The sequence below is a fragment of the Ixodes scapularis genome, unplaced genomic scaffold, assembly GCF_016920785.2.
Source record: "Ixodes scapularis isolate PalLabHiFi unplaced genomic scaffold, ASM1692078v2 ptg000376l_1__unscaffolded, whole genome shotgun sequence".
NCBI lineage: Eukaryota > Metazoa > Arthropoda > Arachnida > Ixodida > Ixodidae > Ixodes > Ixodes scapularis.
In genome coordinates, this window is record NW_024609975.1 from 436,405 (window position 1) to 448,960 (window position 12,556).

At 45.4% G+C, this 12,556-nt stretch overlaps 1 protein-coding gene across 1 annotated transcript in view; it reads right to left on the reverse strand.

Annotated features, from left to right (window-relative positions):
• LOC115330148 (insulin-like growth factor-binding protein complex acid labile subunit) overlaps positions 1-10,000 on the reverse strand; it is a 66,253-nt gene extending 56,253 nt beyond the window's left edge. Inside the window, exon 1 of the mRNA XM_040210940.3 lies at positions 9,945-10,000. Within this exon, the coding sequence (XP_040066874.1) occupies positions 9,945-9,997 (53 nt within the window). The 5' untranslated portion in view covers positions 9,998-10,000. The remainder of the gene's footprint in view (positions 1-9,944) is intronic.
• Positions 10,001-12,556: the final 2,556 nt, after the last annotated feature.

The following is a 12,556-nucleotide window of genomic DNA, read 5'->3' on the forward strand; positions in this document are numbered from 1 at the left end:
ATGTGTGAACTCAGACATGGCTGTGGCGTTTACATTTGTTTATTAATTTCCACTTTTATTATAGCGTTGCTGGCTATATACACAATAGTATAGCGTGCGCGAAAAACTACCTGCTCGGACCAATTTGAGTTGTGTGTTTCGTATCACAGTGTATTTATTACACGCTGACAGGAGGATATCTTGCATACTCTCCTTGATTTGAGTGCTTCCTGTGGAACTAGGCTCCTAAAAACTATATTGAAAATTAAAACGTTTACAAACATTTTATTTCAAATTAAACCAAGCCGCAGCTGCATGGTCAACCGCGCCTTTCTGCGGGGTATACGAAGGGCTGGGCACAGATACTCCAAAAAGTATTCGGGAATAGAAAAACTGAGATACATGTATTTGATGACCCAAAATGCAAATACTGGGATACATTTGCCTTTAATGTAACGGGATATCCCTGAGATACTTCTGCAAAACCAACGAAAAGGTATTCCGGAATACAGATACTGATACTTATATAAATACATTTGTTCCCTAACGGTGCTATCTCGGGAGGGTGTAGCTCGAGGCGAATATGAATGGTAATTTATGCTTGTGCTCCTTTTTTGTATAATTGTATGCCGTTCCCCTTACCTCGAACTCTTTATTTATCATTAATGCCGCTAAAGAAAACATGTCATCCCCGTTGAACCACATACTGTAAACAACTTTATTTTCGCGCGGGCCTAATTTTTGCGAATTTTGCGAATCACCTTCATTTCGCGAAAAATAGGCCCGCTCATAATTCCGTTAAAATCTACACACATTGGAATCTGTACAGACATCCCAAAGCGTCGAGAAAAATAGAACCTTCAAGAAATTCTAGAACTTCAGGTTTGACCTAAATCGAGAGATACTGAGCCCGTGAAAAATAAGCCTACAGTAGTTGCATAAAGGTAAAGAGCATGTACCACGCTTGAAAAAGACGTCTGTGCGAAGTGAACCCGGTTTTGACGTCAGGGTGCATCTCAAACTAATGTATTATAAGCTTCTGAGTAATCCATTGTGTAGGGAGATTGTACAACAGGGCTGTGCTTTCTCTTCACTCAACGCCTTTAAGGTGTTCTCCGCAAAATTGGAAAAAGTGGAGGGCTTTGTGAGTGGAGCTGATTTTGTTATTCTTGCCCGCAATCTTTTTTAAACCACAGCTTTTCTCCTTTATGTTAATCATTGAGATGAATTATGCTATGAGGTGGGCTCATATTATAAATTACGAAGCAACTTGCACCAAACTGATGTTTTTACATTTTAAAGTTTTCTTACAAATGACAACAAATGTAACGAGATACCAAAGTATGGCATAGAATCGCTATACAAGCGATACATCTTAAATGTATTTTACTACTGAGATACAGATACCTTTTTCGAATGTATCTCGATGCAGAGATACAGATATTAGAAAGTAACTCTAAGATACCATCGCGATACTGCCAGCCCTGGGTATACGGAAGCGAGTACAAGTGCGTATCGATCACGCTGCCTCCGTCTATCAATCGTCCCATGGAAACAGCACCTTTAATCAACGCTATTGTGAGAAGAAATTTATAACATACTATTGTCTAGTGCAGGGCGACAATTTCAGCGATTACTTGAACTTCATCCGTCCGCCAGTAACGAACTGCGCGAAGAGTAAGGCTTAGGGTTCGTCAGATCGCAGCGTTCACGCACATTGCGAGCAAAGAATGTTTTCCCTATGCACTCCTTCAGCTGCATGGTAACCCGGTTCGACTTCGGTAGGATCAGGAAAGAATTGCCGAGCTAAAACCACGTAACTTTACGTAACACAGAACTTTGCAAACACCACGTCGCCCATGCTGCGCCAGTCACGGGGAGGGAGTGACGTCAGCCACGTAGCTTAGCCAAGCCATCCTCCCATGTCGCTCGCCTCTTTGTCATCCTCCTCACCAGTCCCTCTTGCAAATATGAACAACACGTGACCATTGAACAGTACATGGCTGCGTCTACGAACTGAATGGCACCAGGTTCCACCGTGGTTCGGTTAAGGATCGCGGCACCTGACTGCGCCTGCTGCGTTTTATTTGGTCGTGCAAAAATAAATGCAAGAAATTCTGTTTTGTTTTTTCTTTACACTCCGGTACCTTCATGCCTGTGTAAAGCAGCGTTCTAAAGACATGCGTAGCTTTATTCTGCTTGAGAAATGTCTTTTGAATTAAAAAAAAATATACTTACGAATTTCGACAGTGATTACTTTCTGAGTGACCGTGTAAAATATTTCGTGGATCGTTCACAGACACACAAAATCATAAAACGGCGGGGGGTTGTTCTTGGTATGCATCGAAACCAACATTGAACCATGCAGTTGAGTTTCGCTGGTTTTTTTTTTTAATATATATCGTGACCAACGTTGGATCAACTCAATTTGACTTGGCAGGGGCACACCTGGCATGATTGTCGAAGTCGTCAAATTTGAAGCGAACGAAACTTCACTTCGATCCACCCCACTCACTGTTGTCACAAAGGGCTGAAATTATTTGTTTGAGCAGCTCGGTGGCTTTCGGAAATCTAAGAGAACCGCTTCTAGCTTCACTTTGCGGCGAAGTTCAGGACGTAATCTAACAGGGGAGCGCCGTTGAACGAAATTCGTAGCATTTGGTTTCAGCAGCCGTTCACTCTGCAAAGCCCCATCTCGCTCTCGGCAACGCCCCACACTTTCGCTGGCTTGTCCTCTCGTCGTGGTCCATCGTCCGCCCATCAGAGTCACGCACTTCTCGCCGGTCTTGCCTTTACGCTGCTCTCGTTAAGCCTACCAGACGGTGCGAGCGCCGTACTCTGACGCGCACAGGTGACACGTCGCGCACCGAGGCCGCTCCTCGAATCTTGTTTGGTAAAACCTTCTGGAGGAACGATGGACCGCGACGAGCAGATCGCGGTTCGTCAAAGTCATCCAACTCCACCCGACCGCGTTTTTTTTTTGTTTTTTTCCTCCGGTTCTCTTGTTTTTGAAGCAGACGACGACGACGACGAACTTGCGTGAACCCTTTGTAGTACGATTGTTTCGCACTTGGATCCCTTCAACCCGATGTTCAGCGATTGAAGGTCGATTAACCGGTATCACGAATGACAGTTCCGAAGTAGCGGCCCTTAGTCCATTGCAACGCTCTTCCGTCGTGCTCCGCCATTACATCGTCAAGCCCGCGGTACGTCGCCACATTGAAAATGACGTGTACATGTTTTTCCCGTGATCTAAGCAACAGCGCGGGTAAACAGGTATCGGTTTCCAGGATTCCAGCCCCCGACATCGCTCTAAGCGACTCCGTTTTAGTTTGACCTGTAAATACCTATGTAAATATGTAAATAATTTAGTTGAAGAAGGATGCCCCCCCCCCCCCCCCCCTTCAAGGGTTTTGAGCACGGATTCTCATCGTCCTCCTGCTGGAACTCATTGGCCACTCAACAACTGCAATGTACATTTTTTAGACAGGCGTCAGCAAATTAGGCTTTCGTTGCTGATTACCTTTTAGTTATTTCTGTCCCTTTGCGGGACGCGATAATATAGCAGCCGATCAACTCCTTAACTTGTTTTATAATTTGATTTAACCTCTTATTTAGAAGCGCGAGTCCTGCTGCATGTACCAAACGGTTAGGAGGCGCCGACGAAAAGCGGCTAACGACTTTCCCCCCTTCGCGTCTGCGAAAAAGCGTTTGCAAATGCCGCGATTGTGTCCGCTAAGACGCACGTATAAATATGTCTAGAGCACGTCCTATGTAGGTCGGCCTTAAGGAAAAGTTAGGGGGACGGTCACATGCACGAGCGATATGGCTTGGGGTTCAGTTTCAAACGGACATATACTATACTCCGTTTCACCTTATGTTGTACCGCAGCGAAGGCTGGAAGCGCGAGCTCGTAGCGTTGACAGCTGCCCTTACTGCACGAGAGCTTGTGCCGCCGAGATCTGCCCCAGAGCAAGGAGCTCGCGCTTACAGCCTTTCCTGCGGTACAACACAAGGTGAAACAGAGTATAGTTTTAAACTGGACGCAGTGTTAATAACAAATGACTCGGGGGGTCGGTGGTCAAGTGGGCTAGCGCACGCCAGCTCGGAGCACGTGGAGCGAAAGCTCGCGCTGCAGAACCCAGCGATCCTGGGTCCCATTCCCACCCCGGCTCGTTTCGTTCTGGATGAGCATCGTACCGGCGTGCGGTCGTGTATCACTACTGCGTGATGCACGTTAAAGACCCCAGGCTAGCGATTGTATTGCACTGGCTAAATTTTATCATCTAAAGTGAGTGACTTGTCGCAACTTTGAAATGGCTAACCAACTACACGTTGTATAGATAACCGCACAACCCCAATTATAACAAATGACTCCATATAACCAAACCAGCAACTACGGCAAGAACGCCTCCGCTTGTCCGCGTTTACTTGTACGTGACGCGTTACGAGTAACGCCTTTTTTGTATGTGGTTACGGTTTAGTAACACGGTAACGCCCTCCTTCCTTTCTAAGGGAAGGAAGGATTAATGCATTCTTGTGACTTTTTGATAGAGTAAGGACTAGCGATGTTTAGTTATGTCTGGAGGGGAACATGTACACCCCAAGTTCTCAACCTGCTTTGCACCCTGGCCTGTGCCTTTCATTTTCTCGACAAGACAACGCTAAATGGACCATGAAAAGATGCGCACAAGGTATGTCAGTATGGTCACTGTTATCCCTGATTGGATGCTGTAAGAAGCGAGGTGTTATTAGCGACGACGAATATTGCAGGCTTCTATTACTTCATAAAATCGACAGATTCAAAGTAACGAGAAAATATTTAGTCACTCTCAAGCTGATGTAATGCGCTCTTTTTGAGTCGCAGTAACGAGACACATACTAGTTACTTCTCGAGTGCGCAAGGGGTAATGGTATTCACTAACGGTATGCGAGCGGGCACTCTATGGCTCCGTCATCGAACTGCCAGGCTTTGTGAGCATAGAGGAGGCTATGGCTAGATTTCAGACGCCATGTTCTTCCCAGAAGTGGCGCGCGGCACGTGTCTCAAGCATTTCCACGACAATGAATGGTGCTACTTTTGCCAGGATAGAGGGGCTTTAGGATATGGTATTTTGTGGAGGAGGGGGGATTGACAGGCATGGTGAGGGCCTCGTTAAACTTGAAACCAGTGGATGAGGTCAAAGGAGGGCAGCAGAAAAACGTAACACGCGAAAAAAAAAAAAAGGCACACAATATTGCAGGTTTTGCAAAGTGCGCTGTACTTTCAATCTTAAGCACGATGCGAAATTGAAAAATCGTCCCTCTGGTTTTGCCTCTGTGAGTTATTGAGCTCAGGCCAGAGGCTATACCACAAACCATCTGTTCAAAATCGGTTGCTTCTCAACACCGAGTGCTCCGCTTTCGCAAATGCCGCTGGCAGAGACCTATATTTTTTGTATTTCTCATCCACTCACCGTGTATGATACCCGGAAAATAATAAATGTGAATCTAAACAAATTATTTTCATATTTTCATTTTTTTTTTAAATTTTAGTTTGAACGCCGCGTTGCAAATTACACGCAGTACATGCAGTAAACTACTACTTTGACCGCACCGAGGTTGCCCGAACGTGATTTCTTACTTTTACACACCGCAGCCAAGTATACAAAGATGGTAGTTCTCAGAAAGCGGGCATTGAAATGATCTATATGGCAAGGCCAGCTCCACCATTTCCTTTACACCGCGATTTGTAGGACATTGCAGCATCGGTGAGGAAGAGCGGTCAAGAGTCGATCGAGAGGCAGCGGTCGCCGACCCATTCAGCAACATGCCGTTTGTAAACTGCCGCTGTCAGTTATTCTAGAGACAATATCACTGGGGAAAGAAATAAAGAGATCAACCGTGCGGCATTCTGCTGGCTTGCTAATTGGTGCCGGGAAAAGGGGAGACGAATAAAGAAATAAACTAGAATAAAATGTGTAGAGTGCTAAAGTGATAGAACAAATTGATAGAACGATATATATATATATATATATATATATATCAGGGTGTCGAACCGGAACTGAACCGAACCGAAAACCGGAACCGAACCGGTATTTTTTCCGGAACTGAACCCGAACCCAAGCCGTTATATTGTTATCGCGATGAACCGGAACCGGAACTGAACCGGAAAAAAAATAACGGTTACCGGCTCATGTCAAAACGGTTCGGCCACGCGCTGTTGACAATGAATGTGCTATCAATGCCATTTGTTTTTTAAGTGCCGTCAACTGACACACACCTCGCTTACATATTTTTCTTCTCCACTCAGTCTTAGGAATATAAACGCTGCATACATGAATCTTGACAAACGCTGCATCCATGAATCTTGACATACGAACCAGTATTGCGCTGGTCGCGGCATGCACGGAAGAAAGGGAATTAGAAGGCTGTGCAAAAAACAAAAAAAAAATCGCGTCACGGGATTTTATTTTCCTACAATCTCGTAAATCCTAAGTGCTGCTGTGTGCTCATTTCATAACACGTTTCTAGAACGCGCGAGTTCTTGAAGCTTGCTTCCATCGGAATGAGAAAAGAAAAGGCTGTGGAGTTTGATAATAATGCATCCGGTTTCGTATAGGCACTTAGACGCTAACATATTTGTGCGACAGCGAACTCTTCTATTGTAATATTTATCCTATTACGTCCTTCTGGCGTTGCGTTCGGTGAAGTGTTTTTCATATTCCGTATCGTGTTTAATGAAAACTTCTTTAAGGGTCTAATTTGAGTTACCGGAGGCTAGTTCAAATAAAGAAAGCTGTATTTTCTCCCCACTGTTCCTTCAATTGCTTACACGCCGAGGTGGCGGGATAGTTAGCGAGTTCTACTTGTAAGTGGGTTTGTAAGGAGGTCGCGGGTTTTACAGCTACTGCGTCGGACCCAATTAGATGAAGTACGAATGCGTAAACGTCGGTGAGGTAACCTTTGAGTGCACATAAAAAAACCATTCCTAGTAGAAATCCCTGAGCCTACACTACGATGTATCCCGTTCCGTATGTGCTGATTTCAGATGTTTTATTTGTAATTTATTTTGATGTTGCAATTTGTCATTTATAATTTCCGAACCGGTTCGCGAACCGGTTCGCGGATCGAATTAATCAAACCGGAAGTGAACCGGAACAAAATAAATTTACCTGAACCTGAACCGTAACCGAACCCGTATTTTTTTCGGTTCGACACAGTGATATATATATATATATATATATTGTCGTGTTTACAAAGTGTTGTCTAGCCCGGTTGCTTCTGAAAAACGCAGCATAGCAAAAGTGACAAACTGAAATTGCTTAATATGAAAACGAAGATATGTATCCGTCGTGAAACTTGTATCTATCGCTCATTACCGGAGTTTATCATAAACAGGATGTTGCATAAGGTATGATGTCGATAAATGAAAAATATATAAAGAAACGTCAGAGTGTGTTATACTGGTATGACGGTTTGATCACCTTGTTCTATGGTGTGCGTGCGTTTATGTCCTTATGAGTACGTTTGCGACTGACTTTATTAGGCTGGCGCCCCTGCGCCTGTGCCATTATATCTGGTTATTGTCATTCCCTCTGGTGTGTATTGCGTTGTTAGTTTAAAGCCATTGACGTAACTCCTTCTCTAATTCATCGCTCTGATTGAAATGCTTCCGAGCTTCCGATGTAAGATTGATTGCCAGGGATAGAATTCAAACCTACGCGAGCAGAGCCTGGTCGACCAAAAAAAAAAGCTTTCACCTGGAACTAAACGAGAAAGCACAAGAACTGTCCACTGCCAGATGCGCCCCAGACATCGTATTCAACGAGTAAAACAAATTAACCACTAAACAGGCAAACCAGTAAATAATATCTCGTACGTTCACTTCAATCAAAGAACTCGTAAAGCTAATAGCTGAGATCCACTGTAGGAGCTCAGAAAATCACAGGGCCAAAAGTTAACTTTTCAACCAAAAAATGAAGTCTCTGCAGTGACGCTTTTCATGAGTTTTCAAAAAATCATGTCATCCTCAGTGTCAGAGCGTGCTTTGCATTTCTAAGTCAAATTATTTCGTCCCGCCTTCGTCATTCGCTCAGCTTTCTCCATAGATGGCAGAGATCGTCCCGCGAAATTGAACAGCCTTGATGTTTTCTTTTACAAGTAAGAAGAAACAACACGCATTACGAAGCACCTAAAGAGGGTGCAAATGCAGTCTTTGTGTCCATTCGGTTGCTGTGCGCCGTTTGCTTCCTACACTCTGGGCGAGATTGCTACGTCGCGTGCCACTCCGGTCGTGCGGTAGCTTTGGCAGAGCTCTCTTTCACACAGTCTTGGCTAAAACTCTGATTCTAGGAACCCGGCCATGCACCGTCGCACTGACGGCGCAAAAAGCGAGGAGAATGTATAGGAACTTTTGTCGGAATGCTCTGTGGAAAAACAGACGCACAGAGGTTTTTTCGACAGCAAAATAAATGATAACGTCAAAGCAATGCGAGGTCAATGAACAGCTGCACGCTTGGAAGAAGAAGAAAGTAACTGAACTCGCGTAGATCGTACACTGTAGATTAAAATACACATATACAAATAGGGGACACTCAAGCAGCTGTGCTTGCAAGGCATCATTGTGCTCGCTCTTTCATTTTTATCATAGATTTTCCATTTCTTACAACGCTTTATTTCTTTTATCGCGAACCCACTCGCTTTTACGCGGTACTTCTTAGCTATAAACAAAAAATAACAGAAAATGGACGAGGCTCTTGCACGTGACCGTCAAACAACATGATGTTGCAGACCTACCTTACCTGAACCAGTCACCAAATTTTACGTGTGAACACTGCTTCGTGATACACTCGGAGCACCAATTATTCGCCCAATCAGTTTAGCCAATCAGAAGAGAAAACGGTATCAAAATTACGCACGCACTCTCAGTGGCGGGAAGGCGTTCGCCCGCTTTGACCACCGAAACTGGACGCCAATACTCGTTCACATTGTTCAAACCGACTAAAGAGATATCAATATTCAAAGTTCCGATTGCATCGCGATACAGCTTACACGTAGAGACTGATAAGAGATAGCGCCGTAAGGACCTCACGTATACACTCTAAAAAAGTCTGTGCGCCTACTTTCACGCACAGCACTCGGAGAGCCAATCAGCGCAACTTACGGAGGCAGCTCAGCGAATGACGATGCCCAAACATATGCTTAGACAAAAAAACGAAGACTGAATTGTGACACTAAGCAATGCAAGCGTGACGTTTTGCATTGCTTAATGTCGCAACTCAGACTGCGTTTTTGTTTGTCTAAACATATGTTTCGGCATCGTCATTCGCTGAGCTGCCTCCGTAGGTTGCGCTGATTGGCTCTCCGAGTGGTGTGCGTGAAAGTAGACGCACAGACTTTCTTTAGAGTGTAAAGCGGACACAAGAATCATCTCATCTGGCACGTGTACTTCCCCGCAAAGCATTTGGGAGGGCCTGCAATCTGCAGAGGGAGCGCGGCGAATGACGTGGCTGACTCCCAGAAAGACAGATTGAACTGCGACCCTGCATGGACAAGACGTAATCGAGCCAAACATCACCAAGCAGGCCATTTTTGTTGTTTTTTAGGTCTAAACATATTTTTAGCATCACCACTCTGCCAATTCCGTCCATGTATTACAGCGACTCGCTCTCCCTAGTGCCTTGTGGGAAAGTAGACGCGCTGGAAGTTTCGAGTCGCTATCCCAGTGCTCGTACATGATGCAGAACACACGCTGTTCGAGGAAGAGCCTACAGAGAGCTTTTGAACGACCAATGGAAAGTCATACAAGGAATGCCTCAGACAGTGACTACAGACTGACTTTTGTACGCGGTTCTAGCAGACTGAGGGCAGATTTAGACTTCAGAGCTACGCAGAAAGGTAAGCGCGCGACACTTTTCTTGTGTCTGTTTGCTCTCTGGGTCGAGTGCCAGCCACCTAATGAAATGCTCGGTTGCAGGACTTACCCTCGACGACGCTTTCTGTGATCAATCGATCTGGCGGCACAAGGAGGCGTCATCCCGACACGCGGCGAAAGCGTATCCTCCTGTGCGGGGCGGCGGCGGAGACCGACCTTTCCCCGCCGCGGTTCGAAGAGCGACTGAGCCCGGACCTGGCTTCCGCGGAAGCGCGGCGCAGCGGGGCACCCCCTCGCGGACCCTCCGAGTGGTTGCCGTCCGCTCTGCCGCGGCGCCGATTGCTCAGGTTCCGCCGGCGCGCTCCGAGGTGTCCCGATCTCAGCGACTCGCCAACGGAGCGGCAGGAGCAGTTCGTCGACCACGCTCCAGCATCGCGCAAAGACTTGTACCTAACGGCTTACTTGTACCTAGTTACTTTTAACGCAGAATGTGTTTTTGGATCATTTTCCACGAGAATGAGCGTCATAAACTAGTGTCGCGAAGGAGCGACATTCTGGGCGTGTCACACGACGTCACGTGGCCTGAAATTACGTGATACCCGTTAAATTTAGCGGGTAGGTGATGTCGCGTGACCACATCATGTGAACTGAAGTCCTAAGACGTCAATTTTCCTGCTACATGCATTTAGCGGGAAAATTGACGTGTCCACGTCATGTGACCTCAAGTCACATGACGTTATTTTTTTTCAGAGGGTTCTTCGGCGTGGTAGCCTGTGCTGAACACGTTACGTGATCGCTCACTCTGTCAACACGTTCAAGCTTGCGTAATTTTTTCGGTAACGAAGTAAACCCTAGTTACACGTTAAGACGAGGAACGAGCATTTTCGTCACTTTTTTTATCAAGTAACGGGTAACGGCGTTTTGTTACTTCTGGAGGTGTACAACACCCAACCTAGTTCTCAGTCCGGCTCGCGCCTTTAATATGAACGACGAGAAAGCACTAGATAGACCGTTCCAAATATGCACGAGACATCTTATATTAGCCATAGTTATGCCATAATGAACGGGTTAAAAAGCGAGGATTCGTGTGACGACGGCAAATATTGGAAGCAGTTGACGCGCTATAACTACACATTCAGCATAAGGACAAAATAACGCGCTCATTTCAGGCTTATTTAACGCGTTCCTTTTAAATTGAAGAAAGGAGTAACGCACTTGCTCTTTTATTGAGTGAGTAACGAGTCCGAGTATTTAGTTACTTTATTTTAGTATCGTGTATGTCTTATCGCGCACTGTCTTCATGATAAATTTATCTCTGGAAAACGGAAAAAGGGAAATGACTGCGAGTCTGCTTTCTGCCAGAGCACGCGGCGGGACGTATTGTGATCTCTTGAGCACGTCTAGCGTATATATATTTCCGGAGCTCATGAGTCATCACTCAGGGTGGAAAATGCTGAGTCACTGAGCGGTGGCCGCATGCTCAGCGTCAGATATTTTGCACAACAGAGCAACAGCGCCGGCTCAGAAGGCCTTCCATAGCCTAGCAGACAAAGATTGCTGCGCGCAGATGGCGATTTTCTAAAGGTTCTATAAAGGTTCAGGCTTTTGTGTTTAGGTGTGACCAACTGCGTTGAAACCGCTTGCGAATTCTTGAGATAATACTCTGGCGGCTATCTATCGGGCAGCCCTGGCCCACTTCGGATCTGTATGTGTTTTCTAATTTTTCACGCATTCTCTTTTTACCATGAGCTCGAGATAGTTCTGATATTAGCAACCGCCATTTTCATAGATGGTGCGCACATCTGATATCGCGACTCGCGCCAAACCTTCGGCCTAGTTCTGACAATATACGCGTGGCGCATTTAATTGGACCAGGGATATGTTCTTTTTTTTGTGCGGTTCAATGCATTTGCTGGTGTCGAGCAATGGCCGCCGGTGGTGCCACTCGACCCCAGCGAAACAAGCCTCGATCCGCGATCCAGCCTACTACAATAGACATCAGTGGTTATTCCACATGCAGAAATATTACAGTTCCTCCTGTGGAATGCAGGATAAGCGCAATATTGAAACTGGCTAGTGAGGTCGGTCTATATTAAGACAGTGGCAAAAAAAAAAAGTGAACGCCATTTTTCCACTGAGATACCTCTAGTCGTTAATGACTGAACGGTTTAAAGTGATGCTCCGAATGCACTGCGGGAAGTACACGCATGTCGGAGCTCTTGAGATTCTGCACTTGTAGATAAGTAATTCGAGCAACGGATTCTAAACAGATACAGCTGTCTCTGCGCCCATTTTCTCCCACAGCGCGCCGCATGGCAATCACAATAATCGGCACGACGCGTGCAGCAAATACTGTGTACGGCATAAAAAATTTTTACTCGGAAACACGATATGTGCAAAATACCAATAATTAAGGTAAGTGGCATGTTTATTGTTCCACCGCGGAGTGCAGTTTTCGGTGCACTAGAAATAATAATGGGGGTTGTGTGGATATATATACAGCCTGTTGGTGGTCAGCCGTTTCAAAGTTGCGACGACTCACTCGCTCTATAATAATAATAATAATAAATATTTATTTTCAAGTGCCCCAAAACAACCAACAGGTCTTTTCTTTGGTACACATAATAAATGAGGAATTAAAATAAGAGAGATATGGCAAAAATACACGAACGTTACAAATTGGCAACAAGCACTTTCATTTTCATCGCGAACACCCGAGAG